The sequence below is a fragment of the Tachysurus vachellii genome, chromosome 9, assembly GCF_030014155.1.
Source record: "Tachysurus vachellii isolate PV-2020 chromosome 9, HZAU_Pvac_v1, whole genome shotgun sequence".
Taxonomy (NCBI): Eukaryota; Metazoa; Chordata; class Actinopteri; order Siluriformes; family Bagridae; genus Tachysurus; species Tachysurus vachellii.
In genome coordinates, this window is record NC_083468.1 from 10,499,312 (window position 1) to 10,525,135 (window position 25,824).

At 37.3% G+C, this 25,824-nt stretch overlaps 2 protein-coding genes across 2 annotated transcripts in view; one reads left to right on the forward strand and one right to left on the reverse strand.

The window, feature by feature from the left end:
- The window catches only part of LOC132851049 (latent-transforming growth factor beta-binding protein 4), a 424,131-nt gene that overhangs the window by 353,185 nt on the left and 45,122 nt on the right, over positions 1–25,824 (forward strand). The window lies entirely within an intron of this gene.
- The window catches only part of sphkap (SPHK1 interactor, AKAP domain containing), a 43,763-nt gene that overhangs the window by 6,166 nt on the left and 11,773 nt on the right, over positions 1–25,824 (reverse strand). Inside the window, exons 4-7 of the mRNA XM_060877622.1 lie at positions 11,826–11,885; positions 7,534–7,671; positions 6,700–6,952; positions 684–3,813 (exon numbers count right to left, since the gene is read on the reverse strand). Of these exons, the coding sequence (XP_060733605.1) occupies positions 684–3,813; positions 6,700–6,952; positions 7,534–7,671; positions 11,826–11,885 (3,581 nt within the window). The remainder of the gene's footprint in view (positions 1–683; positions 3,814–6,699; positions 6,953–7,533; positions 7,672–11,825; positions 11,886–25,824) is intronic.

Consider the following 25,824-nt stretch of genomic DNA (forward strand, 5'->3'; position numbering starts at 1 on the left):
TATTACCTAGCATTATTGATCACTTACCCTGAACTATTAATAGGTTTGAAAGTAACAGGAAAAATGGAAATAAACAAGTGCTAGTATTAGGTTTGTTATAATGCACAGTTGGAATTCTGTGAATGTGTGTATAGTGCTCAGTCATAAAGTCTATGAAGCATCCGTGACTATGAAAAGTCTACTGCAGGCTATCATAGTGACCATAATGCAGACTCTTGGTTATCAATTTAATCTTCACATAATCTTTGGTTTGAGGGGTCTTATTCATTTTGCACATTGCCTTCCTCCAAACACCACCAAAAAAAAGTAATGCCAAGATATCACAGTAATATTGCATGTGGTTTCCATAATTTAACTACACCTAAATTGTTACAGCCTGTGTCTTTGTTGCAGTGTATGTTTTCGTGTGCTGCATATCACTATTAAGTATGCAAGTTCCAAGTCACTGCAGGCCATCAATCAAAAATGTGGTAGTAAAGGAAATGGTCAGCAATTTTCTAAAGAAAATCTTTTTCTGTTCTGTCAGGAAGATCAATGCTGCTCTGCTAGACTGAAATGTTACCTTTGTGTTTAGATTTTTGCAATTTAAATACTCTGTGAGAAGCTCATCTGTTACTCTTGAAATTGTCTGATTGGGAGCATGGCCCTTGAGAAGTGTCTTTGTGCTTTCTTTTAAAACATACCTGTTCTGGATTGACATTACTTTTTCACTGCTACTTTGAGGTTGAACATTGGTGTGTGAATCTCTGATGAAACGAATATTGCACCGCATGTCTTCAGACCCTTCATCCTTTTGATCTGGCTCAATGTGAATCAGAGGTACTTCCCTTTGTCCACGATTTGTTCTCTCTTGCTGGGACCAGCTTGGTGTTCTTCCTGAGCAGGACTGCAAAAAACCTTGTCTCCTCTCACTAACTGAAGCATGACAGGCTGTGACTTCCTGGTGGCAGCCAATAAATGACTTGCCACTCTCAACAATGTCTGTGGCTAGTCGATTAGCAAAGAGCTGGACATGCGGTTGAGATTCGGAGGAGTCCTGCTCTGTGCTATCCTCCGAGGGCTCAGCTATAATTTTGTTTTTACGCATGAGAGACTCAATAGAGCTGGCCCAGGTCTCATGGATGAGCATGTCTGTAATATGGTCTGTCTGACCACGCTTGTACAAACAGGAATCAGATTTACATAATCCTGTGGATGACACAGAGTTGGAGGGATAAATGTTGAGAGAGTCAACATGCACATTTCGGGCAAATCCATCAAATGAGTTGGCCTTAATGGGAGAGTTTACGGTTAGCCTTGAGTCAGATGATCGTCTGTCTGGAACAGAGGACTGACGGATGCAGAAGGGAGTTCTGGAGGGTGGAGGCAAAAGGCTGTTGCTCCAATCTTTGGTTTTAGTGATCCCATAATCTTTATTCTCCTTGTCCATATCTTTGAGTATGTAGCGATAAAATTCCTCAGTAATGCTTTCTGTGCTGGATTGTTTGGACACGCAAGCTGATGTCCGAACATTGAGGTGACCATTTTTCTTGCTGGTGACCTGTTGAACAGCAGCTGCTAGGATGCTGCTGGCATTTTTCCCGGCATAATAGTCCAGCAGTAGGTCAAACCCTCTGCCTTCTGTCTCCATTTGGTTCACCATGAAACGAGAAAACTCATCAGTAATGCTCTCACAGCTGGACTGCTTAGATATTGAGCTTCCCCGGCTCAGGTTGTGACCCAGTCTGCTTCCGGGATCTAGGGTGTTGTGTGCTCCAGAAGGATCTGCTTCTTCTTCTGGGATACTTTCATAGCTTGCAGCTTTTCCACGAGTGCTCAATCTCTCACACTGCAGCCTGCTGCGAGATGACTGACCTTGTTTGGATGTGTCCACTACATTCAGTTCTGGACAGTTCATTATCCTAGCAGTGACCTCTGAGGCAAAAAGTGCGAAAGGGTCTGAGATTGCTGGATCATCAAGATTGATGGTTTCATCAACTACACGATTCACCAATCGCTCCATAAGCTCAGGCTGCTCCTCAGTTTTGCGCTTGATCTCACTGAGGCGAGGTGCACGATGCTTTTTGGCAATCACCACTCCATTTTGTGTCTCTTTTCTTCGGAAAGGTACAACTGTGCGGCAGGGCAACAGGAGCCCCTCGGACCCTTCAGAACCTGACTTCAAGGCACAAAACCAGGGCTGCTTGCCACTTGAATTTTCCAGACATATTGCTGCCAGCTCCGTAGCCATAGAGACCACAGTAGTTGCCAAGTCTTCAGCAAAACATGCAACAGGAGTCTTGGACTCACCTTGATTCATTTTAGACACCAACAGAGTTCCTGTAGATAAAGAGAAATCCTGTTGCCTGACTTCAGCTTCCCTGATTGTGGCAGCAGTAGTTTGCATCTGGGTATGTATGCTGGGCTCATTCACATTCAGTTCATTCTCTTTCTCTGCTGGCATTGGGTAGTTCTCTTTTTCCTTTTTTCCTGCAAGTAAAGAATGCTTTTCTATCTCACTGGTATTTTCAGGCTGTTTGAGTTCAGACAAAAGCTGTAATTGGCTTATTGTTTCTCCTCCAAGCTTGGTGGTGGCCAAATTTTCGGTTGCACTGACTTCACTCTTTTTACTATCTGATAACTCTGGGGTACATTTTGAAATGTCACCAAATTTTCTTGATGTGGCACAAAGAACATCAAAGAGCAAGCTGTTCACACTCTCCAAGAGGAAGCCCTGGATGTTGGGGGAATCCTTCCCTCTTAGCTCTTTTCTGTTTACAGCTTTCTCCAGTGCATATTTAAACATGCTCTCTGCCACCTCTTGGGTAAAATCATCCACCACTAGATGGTTCTGATGGGACCTTCTTGGATGCATGATGCCATCCACAATCTTGTTATGTGTGGTCTCCAGGAAGTTTGCTATGCTGGTGTAGCTCTGTTTGTGAATAAGGACTTCTAAAGCTTCCTTCAAGAGAATCTCAGCCACAGTGGATCTAAATGTGTCCATACTAGATCCTTCTGCCACACTGCAGTGCAACATAACGGCAGTGGAAGCTTGAGCCGCTGAAAGCAGTCCCACTGATGTTGCAGACAATGAATCTTCACTTACACATACTGGATCGACTGCTTCTGCTATTTCGGGTGTAGAATACATTGCAGAACTTAATGAATAGTCTCTTCGCTCTGTGTCTGTGCCTTCTTCTTCATCCTTCTCTGCTTCATCATTTCCTGTTTCTAACACTAGTTGCTTTGTGACCTGTGGGTTGCTGATTGTGCCAATGATGCTAGCAGCACATGCTAAAGCTATCTCCACAGGCTTAGCTGTGTGCCTAATTGGAGAGCTGTGATTCAAGTGAGGCTGTGTTCCTGTCTCTTGTATATCCTGAATTTCAGGTGCACGAAAGGATTGTGTGCCGGGCCATTCAGATGGCTCATCACAGTTATCAGGACTCTGGACGATCACAATTTTTGGAAGTTCAAAGGAGTGTGTTCTTGTTCTAGTGGCCTCATCAGTTGATTTTTGTGGAGAGTTAGAGTTAGACATCACTACCTCAGTGGAAAAGGATAATTCATCTTGAGAAAGGTGGATAAAAGCATCCTGCAGAACAGATTCAGCAAGACTGGAGGCATAATTTGACTCTTTGTTGGTATTTTTGCTATTTTTAGAAGGGATATTGTCACGTCTGCTGGAAGTTCTGGAAACCTTGTGGGATTTGCAGGAAGCACAAATGGTATCTGAGTCTTCACTATCTTCTCTTTCTACCACGTTCTTATTCTTAGCTTTTTCTGTCTTTAGCTTTTCAGTTGATTCTATCAAAACTTCAGCATCTGCATCTGTAGAGTTAAAAGAAAACATTTTTTATCACAATAATTCTGGCCACAGATTGCTAATATGAGTTTGTACACTAAAGATTATAATCTTGTTATTATTGTTAAAGACTTCAATAGAAAGACTTTCCCTATATATCCAGTCCATATTAGGTGGAATTTTGTATGAGAACATGAGGAGGATAAGGTGACCAAAAGGGAAGACAAGACACAGCACAATACAAAAATTAGCTTTAAGTTCAGTAAGTGTAGTGTTAGTGGAGTGACTCACTCCTTGTGATGGCAGTCTCTCAATCATGGGTGACATATAATTAAACTTAATCACTGCCTTTGACATCTTCACTTAGAAACTTATAAACAAACCTCCAATGTTGATATTAACAAACCTCCAATGGTGATTTTTGTCTCTTATAATCAATACTGCATTGGCTCTGAGGTGAACCTAACCTTCACATACTACTCTGTCTTATTTCTCCTGAGAGTTTATAGATTAGTCTTGCCTTGTGGGTGTTGGGTGGAGTGGGATTCATATTGCATTAACTCTCAGCTTCTATAGAACTCGCTCCCATGATCTTTAATATTATTATTATTATTATTATTATTATTATTATTATTATTATTATCATTGTGTACTATGTCTACTTTCTGCTTGAGTACATAATGTTCTTTTCTAAGCTGCCACTTATGTGTCTAAGAGCCCTGCTTTGTTTATTTGCTGTGCAGTGAGTTCTGAGTGCTGGAAGTGTTTCTACCTATTCACTTACTCTGTTGGATCCATTTCTTAGTGTACTCGAATATAACGCCATGTCATGTTACTAGTCATTTGGCAATACTTCCGTATTTTCTGAATTTCACAGAAGCAATACTGTTCTTACACTGAATAATATCTCAAGTACATTCACAAAGTCAATGATTTGTGTATAATTTGCACTACACTGATCATTAAGACACATCAATGGATAAACATGATTAAAGTGAAATGGAGAAGGACAAAGTGTTGATGGCAATAAGAAAGTGTTCTCAAAAATGTAATATGTGACAGTGTATGAAAACTAGACTGAAGAAGTTAGAAATGACTGTTATTGATAATGATAGGATACAAACCATTCCAATAATTTATATGTGATGCCAAGGTTAGAAAGGGCAACAATGTGCTAAGATGAAGGCTTAAATCTTTCTTCTGTTAAATCTTTATTCTAACGTTCTCTAAAGTTATTTAAGAATTATAATAGTGAGAATACTTTAAGCAGTGTTTCAGAGTAGTAGGTGCAGTGAAGTGATAATGAGGTGACGGGTAAGTGCTGAGATGAACCTGAATGTGATGAGTAGAATGTATGTAGAATGTAGAATGTTGGTATGTAGATGAATTAGATTTGACTATAAGCTGTAAGATAAAAGCAGTCTATGAAAAGCTAGCAGTATTTAGAGATTTTGTTAGCAGCATGTGCCAAGGGGAAAGAGTGGGAACTGCTAATATTGTTTTGCTGATTTAAAAGCATCACATTGCAGAGTGGATCTGGGAGGACCAGCAGGAGGTAGGCTGAAAAAGGGTGTTGATAGTATAAAGAAATAGTTTTGGGATTCTGTCCAACACAAGTAATGACCACTGCACTACTGGCTCCAGAAACTTGAAAGAATAGATTAAATTGTGCCTCAGCTGTAACTAGCTTTGGTTAAAAGTTTCTGAGTAAATAATATACAGGAAATAATTATTATATTATATTATATTATATTATATTATATTATATTATATTATATTATATTATATTATATTATATTATATTATTAATACATGCCTGGCATTGAAAATGTGATCAGATACATGCAAAGATGTCTATAATGTGATTAATAAAATGCAAAGAAAAGAACATAGGAAACAGAGAAAAAACTGAATGGAAAAATGGACAGAAGAATGGATGACTGGATGGATGGAAGATACTAGACATTAACTTAACTTAAAGGCAATTAACTTAACTTAAAGGCAATGTCATCAATGTACTGCCTTTTAAGGTATTTGACTTTGCCGTGACATTTTACCCTATTTGGCATGTAAAGCTTTTATCTGTTCATTACAGTGATGTGTCCATATAAACCTAACAATCACAACTACTTATTCTTTTGATATCACACTAATAAGAATGTCAGATGGATGGACAGACACATCAGAAACAGCAGGATCTTGTTGCATACAAAAGTTTGTAAAATAACATTTAACTGAAAGAGAAATGTTAAATAACGTTAAATATGTTAAATGTTAAATACGCCTAGTTAAATAACATTTAACTGAAAGAGACATGCACCAGCTACAGCAAACTAATGAAATGCATTCTCTCCTGCAAAAGTTTGGTAAACCTATTTTTCTGTCATTTTATTTGATGAACCTAGACAATAGAATAAATATATATTGTGTTGTGCAAAAGTTTGGACATTCTTCTAAATTAGTAAGTAGTAGTTCCTACATGTATGTGGAGGTATGGCTTGATCATCTTAACAGTGGTAAATGATAGGTAGATAAATATAGAGATGAATGGACAGAAGATGAAAAGCAGGACAGATGGATGAACAGATGGGTGTATAGCCAGACTCAGTAGACTGACAGATGTTTGTCCCTTAAGGTTAGGGTAGCAATGCATCTGGAGCCTGTCCTGGAACACTGGGAGGAAGAAGTGAATACACCCTGGATGGGACTTCATTTTAATGGGACTTCGTTTATTCGGTTTACATGTTAAACAAGAATTGAATCTGAGATTTTAATATTTCGTTTAATGGTGGATAGAATTAAAGAATAGAATAGAATTACTAGATAGATAGATAGATAGATAGATAGATAGATAGATAGATAGATAGATAGATAGATAGATAGATAGATAGATAGATAGATGTATTATTCACCATTTTTATCATCCTCACTTTCTTCCTCTAGATGTTCGGAGGCTGTGAGGAAATCTTCCTCTATGGATGAAACAGAACGATTTGTGTCATCATCACAAACACGCTGACTGGCCATTCGAGCATGCCGTTGCCTCTCCTGCCCAGACTGTAGACCAATCAGGAACTTGTTGATCTGAAGGACGAGGCTGTCTGACTTAACTGGGTGACACCCACTGGCACTCTGAACCACACACACATCAGCTGCTCTGTGGCTCTGTAATTCATATGTGCATGCACGCACACACAAACACACACACACACACACACACACACACACACACACACACACACACACACACACACACACAAACAGACACAAAAACTGAATTCTTTGGAACTAAATGCTATGACATAAAAATGGCACAGGCTCTGTTTTTCTTACTAAGACGTGCTTAACTTACTAAATCATAGACTTCTTTCTAAAATACATTAATTTAATTTTACTACTTGTCCCATTAGCTATGTAATTAATTCAGCTACCCTTGATTATTTGAAATGACTGCAGAATGTTTCACAAATGTTAGATTATGTAATGATTATGTAATTTTTTATTTTAATTTAATTTGCAATTTTATCAGTTAGGCTGAAGCAAATACCAAAAGAGGAAAATTTGCCTGTTGCACATCAACATTCAAATATCAGCTGCACTTTACATTAGGAAGGCCTACAGAATATTTCCATAAAACCTAATACCTAACCAGAGTGCAGCAGAGGCGAAACATTGCTTTCGAATGCACACACTCATTTCATTACTTACTAGAATAAATTTATGATAAGAGCTTCCAGGGTATTTACGTGTGAGTGGATGAGGTCATGTTGGCAAGTGTCAGGTGACTCGAGGCCATTCAGCAACAGAATTTCATGCTCTTTGAGTGGCCGAGAACCAAGACCTTCAACCAGTCGTGGCAGATCAGGGGACACAGATGCCAGCTTCTATAATAACAACAATGGTATTATTAACATTCATAACATATTAAGTGTCCATTGCACTTAGTCAACAAAGATCCCTGAAGCCATTCAAAATAGTTCAGCAATTCTAAGCAGTTTATTACATTTCTATGATTACCCTCAATGCAGTATAATATTTGTTTTGTAATTTTATGGTACTGAAAAAATCTGAACTAAGTGAGGCTAAAGGTAAGAATTTTAATTTATCAACATTCTTTCATTTTATTTTAATGGGAAGAGACACAATAATGACATATTAACTGATATTAACACTGGCAATCATGTGAAACATTACAAATTATACTCAATTACACTGTGAGACTGAATGAAAATGAGATGGAACGAAAGAATAAGAGGGAATTAAAAATTAGGAGAAGAGAAAGTCGAATTAAAAACAGTCAAAAAGACAATATAAACTTATTGTTTAATAATAATATATATATATATATATATATATATAAATATAAATATATATATATATAAATATAAATATATATTTTTTCAATTATTATTAATATTCTCTGTGAGATTATTACATTATATATTCCATTACATTACATTACATATTAATATAAATTATGTATTTATTTTTTGTATACCTTATGTGAAACTACATGTGAAATGTAGTGCACACAATTTGATATTTAGCTACAGAAATAATATGGCAGAAATATAAAGCCTAATCCAATGTGTTAAAAAATCTGTGCCCTTACATATTATTATAAGTAAGATTATAAAAAGTAATCCCTTTTATAACTACTCTTGCAACAAATTTATTTAGAAGGCCATGCTTGTTTAGCAGGTTTTAATATGGCCATAAAAAATGGCATAAGAATACAATGATTAATATAGAGATTGATATAGTATTGCTATATCAGCAAAATGTGTGCAGTTTTAGTGCATTTTACAAAGTGAAGTCTGGCTGAGGTATTGGTGTTATGAGTCAAGTCCAAAAATGGCCCAAGCTTTAGGTGTTGTTCAGGTTGAGGGATCGAATGGGCTGCAAGAAAAAGCTCCTCCTCAAGCTCTAGGTGTTTGCCTTCAAGTAGCGGAAGCACTTCTCTGATCACAACAGAGTAAAGAATCCATTGTCTGGATGGCTGAAGTCCTTTACTATCTTCCTGGCCATGGTGCAGCACTAAATGATGTAGATCGGATACAGGTCATGGAGTTCAGTGCTCATGGTACGCTAAGCAGATCGTACCAGCCTCTGGAGAGCTTGCCATTTCACTCCTTGCTGTTTTACTGATCTTCAGCCTAACAGCACCCACCATTTCAGTTTAATAGCTAAAACTATTGTTGTTGTCACATTATAGTTATATGTCAATATGTTCTGTCTTTATTGTCACCCGCAGTTTCATTGTGTCTTGATGGAAGAATATTTTGTATTTATATTGAATATTTAAATTTTTAAATACAGTTTTATAAATATCACCCTTCATATATCACCCTGTATTTAACTGAAAATTTTCTGTTAAAATCTAACTTAGTATAGGTGTAAATTTATATTGAATTAAATTAGTTTATAGACTAATTATTTTACATTTTTCCTCATAGCCAAAATTTACAACTGAAATGACTTGTGTCCCATAGTGTTCAGCAAAGCGTATATTGCGTATATTGCGTATATTGATTGGGTGGATGGTGGTGTAAATCTTCTACCTTCATATAGAAGCTCTAAAGCATAAATGATCAATCAGTGAGTATACAGTAGGCTTCTTCCTTGTGCTCCTCATCCCCAGTCTTTATGCTTCCAGAAATTTGATTGTAGAGTCACAACAGACATGTCCAATTGTATTGCCAGTGATGCTTAGGGGGGTTTTCTGTAACATATTTTGGAACTTGACAGCCCCAACAATCAAATAAACTGCAAATGTCTTCTTTGCCTCCCTCTCTGTCATTCTCATTGTACAGGAAGAAAGGTTAGTCATTCTGAGTCACTGTGTCACACGAGCTCACAGTAGATCCCTCCCAGCCATTAGAACTTCCTTGCTGGTGGAAATCATGATTTACTTCCTGGTTCTAAGGGTATATGAACCCAATTATTTTTTTTTATATGCCATTGTGAAGTCTTGCCAAATGACTGAATGTGAGAACCATTTGCCTGCTGTGTTTTGACTATTGTTTGGACTCAGTTGTCTCTGAGTCCTGATCGGCAGATCTGTCGTGAATAATGATTGTCCGTTGCCTCATCAAGCTTCGGAAAAAATAAATATATGTTCATACTTGGATCTTAAACTCCTGCCCATTTAAATTCCTCTTCATACCCATAGTTATATACCCAGCAAATATACCCATACCCAGCAAATTACACGGTTCTTTTAGTCATATTCCTCAAGTCCCCCTCAGCATATCTGTTTACTATATATCTGATCAGAGTGTGTGAACTGGATCTTCCCATTTTAACAACCTGACAATTGTCATTATAAATACAGATAATACTGATAATGCCAATAATTATACCAAGTCAGGTAGTATAATTATTTTTTTCTACCAAGTCAGGTAGTATAATTATCTCCCTGTTCGGGGTCGCCACAGATTTGGCACAGGTTTTACAGGTTCTTCCTGACGCAACATCTAGTCGAGTAGTATAAATAACAACCAAAACAAAATAAATGATAATAAATGTGTAACCTTGTTGCTGTGGGTTTTTGTGTCAACCTGTAATTTTGTGAATCAGAGGTACAAAAAGTCTTTTTCAGGAAATTAATAATTTTACTGAGTGACAGGCCCATCTTGTTTACATAAAAAAGAGATTTTTATAAATTGTATAAATGAAGCATTAATTAAAGTCTTATATGACCTAAATGACCTCAGCCTAATATGACCTATTCATAATAAAATAAAAATAAATCCTAGCTATAAATAGACTAGAGATGTTGGAAAATCAAACATCATGACCTTAAACATCCGTCCATTTTCTGTGCTGCTGATCCAACCCAGGGTTGCAGGGAACCTTCCAACCCACCTTCCAACCCACAGGGCACAATCACACACACTAAAGACAATTTAGAGATGAACTGGGACTGAGGATGAAAGCCCATAAAGTACAGGGATGAAAATTCAACACCTCCACACAGAGGGAAGAGGCATGAATCGATCCCCCAATGCCAGGGGTGTGAGGCAATCATGTGACCACTAAATCACCACACTCCCAGGTTTTCATAAGAAAAAAATTACAGAACTGTAAAGTCTAAAAAGAATTTGAAACATACTAGATCGTTATTTCTTAAATCATAACTTTTATTTGCACTAAGCAAAACACAAGCATCTCTTTATATTCACTGAATTTGAAAATACAACTTTCATGAAATGTATTTTTCTTCACTGGTTTCTTTGGTCTTGGATAACTGTAACTTGATGCTTTTACTTTATTGCGGCAACTGCATAAATGAGGGTGTTGTTTACTTAAAATAGATTTGAAGGTACACTGAGGTATATGCATATAACGTAAAAAAAAAAGGGACTAGAGTGTGTTTTGACATTTTCAGGAATCTGACACATGAATATGTGTCAATTTAAATAAACAAAAAAAGGCCAGTCGACGTGATTCTGTGAATATTGCTGGTGGCTGATGTCCATTACGCAACGGAGTAACGTTCGTTTCGAACAGTGTGTTAGTTAGACGGTAAATTATTTTTGCCATTCGATAAATAATGTTTCTAATCGTGACTGAACTGCATTCTGTTTGCTCTATTCAGTTATTTCCTGGCCACATGGACCTAACTAGCTAGTTGACAGCAGGCAGCCCACTGAAATTGAGCCACTGAGAGAAGTAATGAATCCACCTTCCCAGGAGGCAGTAGCAACAGTCAAGCAGGTAATTACAATTCACAATTCACAACATATGCCTCAGTTACTGACAATTAGCAATAGACAGTTCTACCTAAATCCCTATTTCAGATAGTTCTAATAAAGCTTTTCAATGTGTAGTCAAAGTAATATTTACTTAATATTATTAATTGTTTTTGCTACAAGAGTCTCATTTAGGAAAAGCTCTAAAGAAAATGTCATGAAACACCCCATAGCTCCACCACCGTCAGCCCTGCCATTCGTCTACACCACCACCACTCCCTATGTACATGTACATTTTGGTTAATCAGTGAAATGGTATTTAAAATAAAACAAAAAACACCAACCTTGAGGCAGATGTTGTCATGGCGGTCAGCTGTACTCATGCCCAAACTCACAAAACAAATCTGCACACAGAGAAAGACACACACACTTACTACAGTATAATTGATTTAAGTAGCAATAAGAAACAAAATAGAGAGAGAGACACTGAGTAGGTGTAAGAGTGAAAGAGAAAGACAAAAAAGTTAATCTGGAGAAAGGAAAGAGAAAAGAAAACAACAGAAAATAAATAATAGGAGGAAGCAAAAAACATGTGAACATGGAGATAAGGGTCAAGGGAACTGAGATGCTGAGAGAAGAGAAGCTAGAAACAGAGAGACAGAGAGGCAGATGGAAGGAGAGTGAATGTGAGAATGTGATAACCAAAAGGGAAAAAAAGAAATTTAAACAGAGATTTAAAAAAAAAAAAAAAATAGAAGAAGAATGAGAAAGTGAAGAAAGAGAAAGAGAGTCAGAAATGGAGTAAGACAGAGAGAGATGGAGGATGAGAGATGACTGCATGTCCTTGTCAAGGACATTCTCATTAAACCCCCATTTCCCATACGAGTGGAAATGGATGACACGTGTGTGTGTGTTTGTATGTGTGTTTGTGTGTGTGTGTGTATGTGCGTGTGTGTGTGTGCGTGTGTGTGCGTAGAAGGTCTAAAATTGACCTCCGTTGGGACACTGTCACATCACTGTCCAGTGGAAAGGTAATAGAAGTCGAGTAAGTGAAAGAACACACTCAGGGAATGAAGAAAAGAGGTAAGGTTTGTACTGTAGACAAGAGGGAGGGGGTGCAGGAAGAGTCATTGTGTGTGTGTGTGCCCTTCATAGTTCACTTGGTACTTAATGAGGCAATAAATTCACATCTGTGATCCCGGATACAGCACATTGTCCAATCACATCCGCTCATCTCAACCTCCACCCAATCGGTTATTTCATCACACAAGCTAAGTACAACAGGATCTCCCAATTACAATAAACTCATTTTTATTTTGGTCAACCAACCAATCACATTTCCATCTATTATAAATCTCTCTCTCTCTCTCTCTCTCTCTCTCTCTCTCTCTCTCTCATATATATATATATATATATATATAATAAAAAACACACACATTATATATATATATATATATATATATATATATATATATATATATATATATATATATTATATATATATATGTACATAATATACTATAATAAAACTATAATATAATTCTATAATATTCTAAAATATAATTTTATTAAAAATATAAAAAACTATGAATCAGGTTTCAGAAAATATAAATGTAATTTATGTCAAAGTTATAACCAATAAACATCAGCACTGACACACGGTTGTAAAAGAACTTTGTTACATTTTTGGGCAAAGGAGTAGAAATACATCCTCTCTTCTCTCATAATAACAAATATAAAACAATGATAGTTGTATAAATATCTACATTTGCAGTCAGAATGTGTGCTTCTTTGTCAAGATTAGAATTACTGGTTCATTGTTTTGTGAGACAGCTATAAAAAAAAGTAATATAATTTAATATAATATATACATTGAAACATCCAGCCTTCTTTCTTTACTTTCCTTTCTTTCAACGGTTAAATGCTTGTTTCAAGCGGCCAGAGAAAACTCCTCCAAACGCTGGTGACCACCTTCAAACTTCTTGAAGCAGAGGATCCTGCCTTTCATGACATCTTGTCAGGCGTAGGTGTTATAAAACGTATATACTTTTTTAAGTTACTTTGAAAGGCAACTTGTCTAAATCCAGACACTTACATAGTCATTTAATCAAAAAGAAATATAATCAATTTCAAATTTGCCAAAACAAAACTAATTAATTGTTTTAAAATGAATTCAGATATGAAGTGAGCTCATACCCTAATTGACTTATAAAATATACTTCGGTAACATAAAATTAGTTGAAAATTAATTCTGAATGTCTTTAGCTTAGGTTTATGTTGACATTTTAGGCAGGTTGATTAGAAACACTAAATTGACTACTTAGAAATATGTGTATGCATGTTGTCCACTCAGGAACTATTACTGAGATGACAATGTGCCAGAGACGAGATATCAATCAGAAATAATTTAGGTACGAGTGAAAGCTAGGGGCGAGTTGGGGAAAGGTGGGACAAAGGCGGGAAATAAAAACCAATGTACAGTTTTGGCTGTAAAGGATTCTTATGTCTGTAGAACGACAAAAAATCAATTGGGAGCCTATCCGATCACAAATCATCTGTTTGTGAGGGGCATAGTTCAGACACACATTTGATCTACAGCAGGAAGTCAGCACGAGTAGCGTTCATGCACGCTGTTTCTGGATGACAAAATGTCCATGCTTGGAAGGAAGAGAAGATCAGGCATATGGACACATTTCACATTTGATGTCAAGGAAAATAAGATGCTTTGTAAACCATGTGGAAAGACGATCACTGACAAAAACACAACAAACTTGAAGCTAAATCTGCAGGCGAGTCATCCCTTTACACTGTATATATCACTTGACTGAACCTCTAAAATCTAAAACTAGACTAAAACTAAAGTGATTAAGATGACTAAATTATGACTAAAACTAAATTACATTTTTGTCAAAAGACTATGACTAAAACTAAATCGAAATTTGCTGTCAAAATGAATACTGCTGCTTTCTGCCTGGTGTTCCTGGGATAGACTCCATATCCACTGACGAATGAAGTAAATAAAGCGGGAGTGTTTTATGTTTAAAAAGAGAATATGAAAACATTCATCTGGGTGTAAATTGGGAACAAACCTTGAATGGCTGTCCATCCCAGGACACCACGCACACAAATTCACACCTAGGGGCAATTTTAGCATAGCGAATTCATCTCTGGCATGTTTTTGGGAGGTGAGAAGAAACTAGAGAACCCAGAGGAAACATAAGGTATAGGCATAAAGGGAGGAGATGTAAAACTTCACACAGACAGTAACCTGAGCTCAGGATGGAACTGAGGACCATGGAGCTGGTCCCTCTTTGCCACTGTGCCAGCAGTTATTGAGTCTAGAAAAATAAATATTCTTAAATCGACTGAATTGTTGAAAGCCTCATAAGAATAACTAGTGGTTAGATGCTACTTCATAATGTCCTTAATACCTTAAAGGTGCCCTTCCACACAAAACCGTTTTTACTTGTATTTTTGAATGAACTGTTACCTCCCCGGTCAGTTCTAGCCACTTAAAAGAAATAAGCGGAGAAATCAGGTCAGTTAGAAAAGCTGCTCAGAGTGACGTAGTAATGATTGAGCTCATTACTATTCATGAGCTCTCCCACTTGAGACCGCGCCCACAGAATTCATGTAGCTAAAAGGTAGGTCAGGTTTTTTGCGAGCCAAAACTTATTAGGCTAATACATTGGTATAAATTCAGCTGCTTATGTAAAGGATAATTGTAAATTGGTAATAATAGGGGTATTGTCCGCGGGTATTTGCGAGGCAACGTCTTAGCTGACTTTCACCTTCAATGGAATTCTATTGCAATAATTGAATGGATCTCTCGCAGAATGATATGAAAGACGTGAATTAAAAGCACAAAATCCGTTGCCATTCACTGCGGTTATTATATAGCCTAATTATATAGATTTAACAGACCTCAGAAGGCCCATTCATGTGAATGAAACTTTATGCAGCAGCACTCTGAAGAAAATGCAGGCATCGCCCTTTTTGTCATCTACACACATTTGGCCACTAGCCAATGGTGTAATGGTTTAAAAGTGATAATGTCAGAAGACAATTGCCACGAATACATTTTATTACGTTTCAAAATGCTTGATGGTTTACTTAAATAGTTAAATTACCATCCAGATACATCCATGGCTAAACCAGCTGGTTGTGGTTCTTCTGGTGCTTCTGTTTCCTCTTCAGATTCAGGGTCATATATATATATATATATGGCAATATACCTGAAGAAACCATTCTGCCGCAATTCCAGGTGATTTTAAACAAATTTCCTCTAGCCTAGGCTACTTATTGCGCTGGGTGAATGAATAGTCATGCACTCATATCCTAGCGGTTAGCCAATCGGAGCCAAGCAGCATAGCTCATTTGAATATTCATGAGAACTGGCGCAAATCGAGCTGAGTCTTCCTGCAGGCTTTCTATACCACACTAGAATGGCTTGAAACAAGGTAACCAAGGCATTTTTTCCACAAAAAAATGTTACAGAGTCCATGGTAAACTTCAGACATTACCACAAAAGTAATGAAATACGTGTGGCAGGGCACCTTTAAAGCAGAAAGAAGGTCTAGCTGCAATTATAGCTTTAGGAAATACTCACAGTATTTGCACCCAAAATGGGAAGGTTTTTAAATAAAACTAAACTGTGATCTGTCTCTCCAGTTGTGCTGTTGGTTCACCCTCTGCCTCTGGATTATGTAGGTCTTAGTTAGCTGGGGCTAGATTATACAGTGATAGATTGAAGATGAGAGGAAAGATGATGAGGAGAGGTTCCATAAACCATCAGCCTAATGTCACCACTAACTTAAAAGAAATCTCTCTCTCTCTCTCTCTCTCTCTCTCTCTCTCTCTCACACACACACACACACTCACACACCTACACACCTACACACACACCTACACACTCTTAACACTCTACCCAGGACACAGCTGATCAATACTAATGAGAAAACGCAGGCACTCCAAATACCACTCACATTAAACCGTGCAAGAAGACCTTCAGCATTTATGTCAAGTTTATTTATCATCTCTACTAAAGTTCATATTTGTACAGACAGACAGGCATAAAGGGGGAAGAGAGAAAGAGAGTAAGGAAGGGAAAAGACAAACTAAGAGAGAGAGAGAGAGAGAGAGAGAGAGAGAGCGAGAGAGAGAGAGAGAGAGAGAGAGAGAGAGAATGTCTTTTAAGTAAGTGGTGACATTAGACTGATGGTTTTAGTATGGAACCTCTCCTCATCATCTTTCCTCTCATATTCAATCTATCACAGTATCATCCAGCCTCGGCCAGTTAGGATCTCAAAATTTTTATTCTAAATTGTATATGATGGAAAAGAGGTCTGTTTTAACTCGGAATGGGAAAAAGATGCTTAGAAAGACCTTTCTCAGAGTTACTGTTTAAACATACAGAGGAAAGAGGACGTGGCAGGAAACTTAAGTACACTATTTTAAAAGTGAGAGATAGGTAGAACAAATTGCATTTAAAGCAAAAATGTAATTAATTAAAGCATCATTGAATATAACACCCTGACAGATCTGTATAAGCCTATGTCAGGTAGGAGAACATTCAGAATTCTGTGCACTTGAGAAAGAGTCACCATGAGAATGATAGGAAATGACAATCCCTGAGATATTCAGTGCACATAATTTCAGATAATCTACAAACCCTTGTATTAATCCTTATATTCTTCTTCTTCTTCTTCTTCTTCTTCTTCTTATTATTATTATTATTATTATTATTATTATTATTATTAAATCAGCGTATTCTTTGTAAAAATGCACTTATACAGTTAAAAAATGCACACTTAATTAATGCACTATATAGGCAAATGTTGGGGGACAATTCAGCAGCCATATGTGGCTTTTCACTATATTTTGGAGTATGACTTTTCGCATTTGCCCTTTTAGCTACAAGAGCATTAGAGAGGTCAGGAACTGATGTTAGGCAAGCTTGTTGGATCAGGCCTGATGTTTGCCTGGGGTGAAGTCTGCATTACAGTTTCAGTTCCCAACGGGGTTCAGTGAGGATGCGGTCAGGGCTTTGCTGGCCACTCGAGTTTGTTCATTCCAACTTTGGCTAATCATGTCTTCATGGAGCCCAAGTTGTGTACAGAGGCATTGTCATGCTGGCACATGTTTGGTCCCCTTAATTCCAGTGAAGGGAATTTTTAATGTTGCAGCAAACAAAGACATCCAACACAATTATGTGATTCCAGGTTTGTAGCAGCAGTTTTCAGAAACATATGGATGGGATGGTCAGGTGTCCACAAACTTATTGTAATTTATGTTGTGACTTTTGTTTTTTTTTTTACCCATCCTGTTTTTTTAACTAATTCTGATATTTGCTATTTTTGGTCCTGTCCCTGACCATGATTTGACATTCAATTTGGATTAGTTTGATTTTGATCATTGTTCTAATAAACCTCTACATATACATCTGGACTATTCCTCTTATACTATAGAAATTTGCCAATTCTAATTTATTTTAGTCTTGGTCAATTCCTACCTGCTAATCGACTCTTCCCTATAATATAACAGCTACTACTCCAGGAGGGCGAGACCTATCGTGTGCTTCCTCTGAGCTGCTGCTCATTCTGTGTCATGCAGTATTCCATAGTTTATAAGGTTCACATATGGCTTCTTTAAAATGGTCCAATAACCAGTTAAAAAATATGTTGGAATTTAAATACAAGAACAGAAATATTAAAAACCGGTTCTGTTCAGAGCTGAACTGATGTTTATTAGTGTCATTGCTATTTTAGTGACTTATCCTGTTTAGTGTAATTACACTCACCGGCCACTTTATTAGGTACACCTGTCCAACTGCTCGTTAACGCAAATTTCTAATCAGCCAATCACATGGCAGCAACTCAATGCATTTAGGCATGTAGACATGGTCAAGACAATCTGCTGCAGTTCAAACCAAGCGTCAGAATGGGGAAGAAAGGTGATTTAAGTGACTTTGAACGTGGCATGGTTGTTGGTGCCATGGTTGTTGGCTGGTCTGAGTATTTCAGAAACTGCTGATCTACTGGGATTTTCACGAACAACCATCTCTAGGGTTTACAGAGAATGGTCCGAAAAAGAGAAAATATCCAGTGAGCGACAGTTCTGTGGGCGCAAATGCCTTGTTGATGCCAGAGTTCAGAGGAGAATGGCCAGACTGGTTCGAGCTGATAGAAAGGCAACAGTAACTCAAATAACCATTCGTTACAACCGAGGTATGCAGAAAAGCATCTCTGAACACACAACATGCCAAACCTTGAGGCAGATGGACTACAGCAGCAGAAGACCACACCGGTGCTAGTAAGGTATACCTAATAAAGTGGCCGGTGAGTATATATATTAATGGGTTAGGCTGGATTTTATAACGTGGTAATGGCCCTACATGCTTTTTTAAGATGACTTTCTTATATGTCAGAGTGTAAAGTTGATCACAAAAATTTTAAAGAAATTGCAACTAGTAGCGTGTGATTGTCGGTCACATGTTTGATTCAGAGAGACATATTTTACCATCAACTTTGATTTTCAATGTAGTGGTGACTGAATTCGTTGTTCTCTTTAACTTGTATTTTATGTGCTTGTTCTGATGGGGCTCTCCTGCATCTATGGTATTTTTAGTAACAGTTTAAAAGAAACAAAGAGGCTGCAAACTTCATTTGCATTTGAATAAACTGAACACTGAACAACACAATTACACGTAAAGTTACACTAACGGTGAAAAGTTTGAAATATTTAGTCAAGTCACAGTAAGCTCAGATTAAACTATGGAATATCGTACTGGGCTACTCTGTCTGATATTTGATGCAATTTCTTGTTTAACTAAAGGCAATATATACTTAAGAAATAGGGATTTTCAACAAGTTGGACATGCTCTGAGATCATAAACCAAAACTACTTCCTAATCAAAGAAATCATTATATTCTTAACAAAATAAAAAGGAACAAATAAAAAGGAACAAATCTCTCTCTCTCTCTCTCTCTCTCTCTCTCTCTCTCTCTCTCTCTCTCTCTCTCTCTCTCTGTGCTTGTGTAAAGTTGGCACTGTGTAACAGGCAGCTGGTATGTGTGGGTTTAGAATCACAGTGTGGAGTCTTTGTGTTAGATGAGCATGCTGGGTGTGAGAGCTGCAGAAAAAGAACAGCACCATGAAACCGAACGGACCTGAGTAGGACCTTATAGAATTAGTGTAATCCAAACCAGAACCCAAAAGGAAGAAGTTTGTTTCCTCCTTTTATTGGGTTTAGATGCAATACAGAGAAAAATAATATAATAGTGTACACTGAAATGCACAACTAAGGAAACGTAAAAAACACATGGGAATGATGTGTAATAGCAAAGTATAAGAATAAAGACACAAAAAAATTCAATAACTAACTGTAAATACATACAAACATACATACATACATACATACATACAATAATTAAAAAAATAATTTCTTGATAAAATGATTAAGGACAATTATTAGGCTGATGCTAGCAAAAAAATGGGTGTGGAAAGGGGGTTAGGATACTGCAGGGAAAAAACAATTAATGAGATCTGATATTGTAACAAATGGAAAAGATCAGAATTGGATTTTTAATCTTTTTTTAATTGGACTGGATTTGTTTTTTGTTTTTTTTGGAACTGGAAGTAGACTTCTATCTATCTACTTATTTATATATTTATTTATTTATTTATTATTCATTTGTTTATTTAATGCTAATAAAACATTTTAAAGCATAGCTTAGCATTGTTTTTTTATTGGCTGATATTCAAGGTTTCTACATCGATCCTAACGGCACTTGGCATTGATGACAGTGATCACAATTAGTTCATGATTTTCTTTGTGCTTGTGTGTATGCTGACCACTAATAAAGTGCACAGCATGTGTTGTGATAGCACAGAAATTGGGTGTTAAACTGCAATACCCATCAGCACCAGCACACGATATGATGCATGTGAAATATACCAATGATCATATACACCTGTTCCCTATTGCACCTAATGAGCATCACCATTTAAAAGTTTGGTTTGTTTCTTGTATGTTGTTGTTGTGGTGGTGGTTGTGGTGAAGGTGGTGTATGTATGTATGTTTGTATGTATGTATGTATGTATGTATGTATGTATGTATGTATGTATGTATGTATGTATGTATGTGTGTGTATGTATGTGTGTATATGTGTGTATGCTTGCATGTGTGTATGCATGCATGTGTGTGTATGTATACATGTGTGTACAGTATGTACACATGTGTGTATGTATGTTTGTGCGTGCACGCCTGCATGAGTCTACTGTTTGTCGTGTTAGCTGTGTAATAACCTGCCCCTGAGGGGCACATGTTATGCTTAGTTCAGACTCTAATGGCACATGATGAAGAGCAAAAAATTAACACAGAAATCACTCTTCTGGCTGTTCACATGTGGCATGACATGTAGCATGACATTGTTGTGACCTTGTTGAGTCTCACAATAATGCAGGCCTTACACCTTACAACAGAAATATGTAGAGTAACATATGGCAATAATTACGTTCAATAAAAACACACAGTGCTACAGCTGTTGTCAGAATGTTCCTTGTATGTTATCTTCTGTTCCTAGGTCATGTTCCTGCGTCTTGTTTTCTTTTTTTGTTCATGAATATCTTACAGTGTGTTCCTGACACAGGTCACAAAACTCCAAAAGCGCACAGAAAAAAATGACAATGCAGGGAAAGAAAAGGCAGAAAAACAGAAGCTGACATTATTTTAACTCACTTCTATGCCATAAAAAATCTCAATCTAGAGACAAATTACAAAAAAAAAAAAAAAAAAAAAAATGTAATAAGAACACGAAGGAGAAAAAGACATATCTACACTGTACCCAGGTGATCATGTACACCAAGCATGTCACACAAGGAAAGTGGTATTTTAATACTTGTCAAGGTTGACATGCTGGATGTCAAGTGTCGAAAGTGTTGCACAGCGTTTACAGAAGATGCTTTGGCAAACAGAACACATTTTTAAGCCAGCTTTCAAACCCTGAACATCACTACTTCTGTCAGCCAATGCATTTGTTTATGGCTTGTGGCTATACACAAACAGACCAGCCTATACCCCAAATAAATGGTGCCACTGTTTGCCATAATTAATTTTTTTATTTTATTTCATTTATTGGTTTGTGTTTTCTTTCTTTCTTTCCTTCTTTCTTTCTTTCTTTCTTTCTTTTAATAGTTAAACAAAGAAACAAATAAGTAAATATGTAGTTTCTATATTTAATTAATTGCAATAACATAATACAACTTCTTTTAACAAAAAAACATTGATGGTGTTTTTAGCCCCTTTAGACCCCTATTTTTAGTGTCATCAAGAATCATCAAGAAACCAATACCCAAACAAATAAGGCCACCATGGACTACACACAGTACCATCTCCACACAGTATACAAGGACGCATTTATATCTCTTCATTGTCTTTCTGTTTTTGACATTGTTCTGCATCTAATTTTGGAAATCAGAGAACAACTAATCACCACATCCCTAGGGTCAAGAGGGGTGGCTGAGTAAGCGATGGAATTCTGCACCCTTGCTTCGGGTATTAGGAACCTTCCTTTAAAGCTGCTTTCCATTGCGGTCTTAAGCCAGAAATTGAAAATGGTCCACAAGCATGCAAACACCCAGAGGAAACTGGAAATGGAAATCATGAGTAGCCATCCTGAGCCCAGGAAACTGGGCCATATCAAGTCAAATAATGAAAAATGGGAGAGATGTTGCAAAGAAAGAAATGTTATTACTGTGGCAAACCTGACCGATTTATGGGTCTATGCCCGTTCTGTGCCAAGATTCCAGCCAAACAATCCTAGCACCAAGGACAGCACCAAGACCTTCATCCACTCCTCATGAGCATGTCCATTTTATTCACTATCTCACCAGTCTATCAGTCTGCAAGTATTAATACAACCCTCAGACACTGTCAATGTCCTTCTAGCGCTGATTGATTTGGCATCCACCAATTTTATCAACCAAGCAACCCTGAACAGTTTCAACATAACCATTCAACCACTATAACACCCTCTACGCATGCATGCTATTGACAGTGGACCCATAGGCAACAAAACTATCACACTATAGATTTAAAATCCCCTAAGTCCCTCATCCCCTAAGCTACCGTGCTACACCGGGAGCACATATATTTTCTCTTTACCATTAACTCTTTGCACCCGATCAGATTAGGTTTCCCTCGGATGCACCTCAGATCTCCTGGACAGATAAGAAATCACTCACTTGCCATCTCAATCTCTCAATCACTGTCTCCAAGCATCTTGGCTCTTAATAGCATCAACCACTGTGGAGAGTCCGTAAAATAGCACACCATTGTACATCAGCACAGAATATCAGCATCTGAATGAAGTACTCAGCAAAAACAAAGCCAGTGGTCTAGCACCACACCAGCCGCCCCCACCCCATCGCAACCAAATTTATCTGCTCTTTCCCAGCAGAACAGCAGGCAATGAAGGAATATGCTCAAAAAGTACAGCAACAGTGATACAGTCTTAAAGATCTCTCATATCAGAAGGATGTTCTTTGTGGAAAAAAACCTTTGACCCCCTCTTGATTACAGTGGATTCAACCAAATCACTGTAAGTACTGTTATCCACTACCACTTGTCTCCTCAGGCCTGGAAATCTGCATTCTGCAGAAATCTGGTCTGCAGCTGGAAGGGTTAAGAGTGGAAGATGACATTTAGCAGCACTTCAAGTATCATGACGGACAGGCTCTCTTGCACTCCATCAGTATTTCAATGTCTCACCAGTGTCCTGAGGGACATGCTGGGCAGATTTGTCATAATCTACAGTATATTGAAGCTATTCTGATTTACTGCCCTTCCCTAGAAACCTAAGTTTTTAAAAGATTATTCCTATTGTATGTTAAAAGGGATAAATCTGAATTTCATAAGCACACAATGTCCTTACTGGGATATGTCTTCAAGACAGAAGCCTTAACTACAGATCAAACCAAAGTTTTAGCTGAGACTGAGTGTAGAGTTAAGGTTCTAATTACAGTTCATCATAGGCTTTAGCTCCCTCGCAAAGTAATACTAGCTGTGTGTGTAGCTGTGTACCTGACCTGAGCTTTTATTGGATAAAGTCTTGAACACTTTTTTTTTGGATTTGTTTCCCATCCCCTGAAATGCTTATGACAATTCCTGATCTAGCGACATAGAGACTACAAGCACTTTTATTAGTCGCTCTGGATAAGGACGTCTACTTGTAACAGTGCAGTAATCCATGCAAATAATATGATTTGAATTAGAATTAATTAGTCTTCTTATGCATAAATGTACACACAATTAGAAGAAACTGATTGTATAAATGCTCATATGAATATTTAAGCATGTACCGTTTGTATCCAGCTGGATAAATGATGTCCATTGAATGCAGATAACATAAAATGTTTTCTGACTCCTCAGTTGTAAACAGAGTACTACTACAATCTCCTAACAAAAGTTCAGAATGAAAATATTTTTATTAATGGGAAGAGGCTTTGAGAAGGTCAAAATGGATGTGGGTGCCAGAGGAGAACGGAAGAGGGGATTGATTTGCTGTGTATAACTGTGTATTTGAATGTATCTAAAATAAGAAAAAGTGAGAAGCATCATCCGTCAAGGATGGGTGTTTGAAATAATTGGTTGCAAGCGGAGTGGAAAGTAGAGCCTGCTTCCTAAATTTAACTGCGGTTCTTACCATATGTTATGGGTATGTTAGAAATGTGAATAATTAAGAGGGAATGCAAGAGGTTATACACATAGAGCATACCAAACAGTTAAGATGAGCATAGGTTACCAGATCATCACCATCAGGAGAGAATACATTTACGGCATTTGGCAGACACCCTTATCCAGAGCGACTTATATTTTATCTTATTTTATACAACTGACCAATTGAGGGTTAAGGGCCTTGCTTAACAATGGCAGCTTGGAGGACCTGGGATTCTAACTCTGAACCTTCTAGTAGTCCAACACCTTAACCACTAAGCTACCACATTTTATTTGTTGCTTCAGGTCGTTCTATTTCAACTCCTTTAAAGTCTCAAGTGAGCATCCTTACATATTGTCATCAACATGTCTATTTTTTGCAAATTGCTTTGACTAAAACATCCAGCAATGTCTGAGACATGCTGAGATGAAACACGTTGTCTGAACCTTCGGACTCCCATGGAGATGTATCAAGCAACTCCGCTGGTGGGGTTTTCCAGCAGATACAGTATAATGAACGCACTCAGTTTTCTACCTTGAAAGCACCATTGGCAAAATGTAGCAAAAAATAACATATTACAAAAAAAAAGTCCTACAGAAAAACAAACCTTACCTCAGAAGAAATACTGAAAATAAAAAAAAAAAGAATGCAGCAAATCCCAAGATCAACTGATTCACTGAAATTGCTAATACAGTTTTTATCTTTTGGATACACACTGTAACTCAGTGGATGTATACCAAACATTTGATTCCTTATGCTAAAATCCCATAATCAAATAATATTCCTTCATAATTAAAAAAACATTCTCAGTGACACAGTATACTGTAGTTTGCAGTTCTGCTATATTCAATTTGCAAAATTCTATACACTATGTACTTCTCTTTGGGAACACAGTCTTATTTTCCTAAACCCTGGATTCAGCAGTTAGAACTCAGTGTGCTAATTAAAGAAACCTGAAGCATCTCACCTGTCAAATATAAATTCACTATAATTATCCACTCATTTTTTCTAATTACCTGGGGTATATGAACCATGCCCCTGCCATACAGGTTCAGGACAAAAAGAACAAGAACACTGAGTAAAAAATACAGCAGAGAAGAAAAAGGCAGATGAAGACAAAGAAATATTTGCAATGACTCCTAAGCAATTCTGGTTGACTCGGAATGAACATAAGGGATGCTTGGCAGTGAATACAACCACATTTTTGCCATCACACTCTTTGCATACAATACGACTTGTTATATGTGGCAAAGTTTCCACCATGCACATGATATTCAAGATTCACCATACATCCAGTCCACCATATATCCACCATATATCTCCTTTCTCAATCCAGCTGAAGATTTATTTTCAGTGTACTGGTGGTGGAAGGTTTCCGAGGTAGATGGTATATGAGCTGAAGTCATATCAACAAGTGAGTCTTCTCAAGGCAATGCATGGAGCCATTGAAGATATCACTGCACAGTCATGTAAAGGTTGGACCTGTCACTTTAGGCACTTCCTACGCAACGTTTTTTTGTTCAAGGAGCACATGAATTGGGATAAAAATATAGATGTAGATAATGCATAAGTTTTCTTTTTTATTTCTTTTATTTGTTTATACACTGTACCAATAATATATTCAATA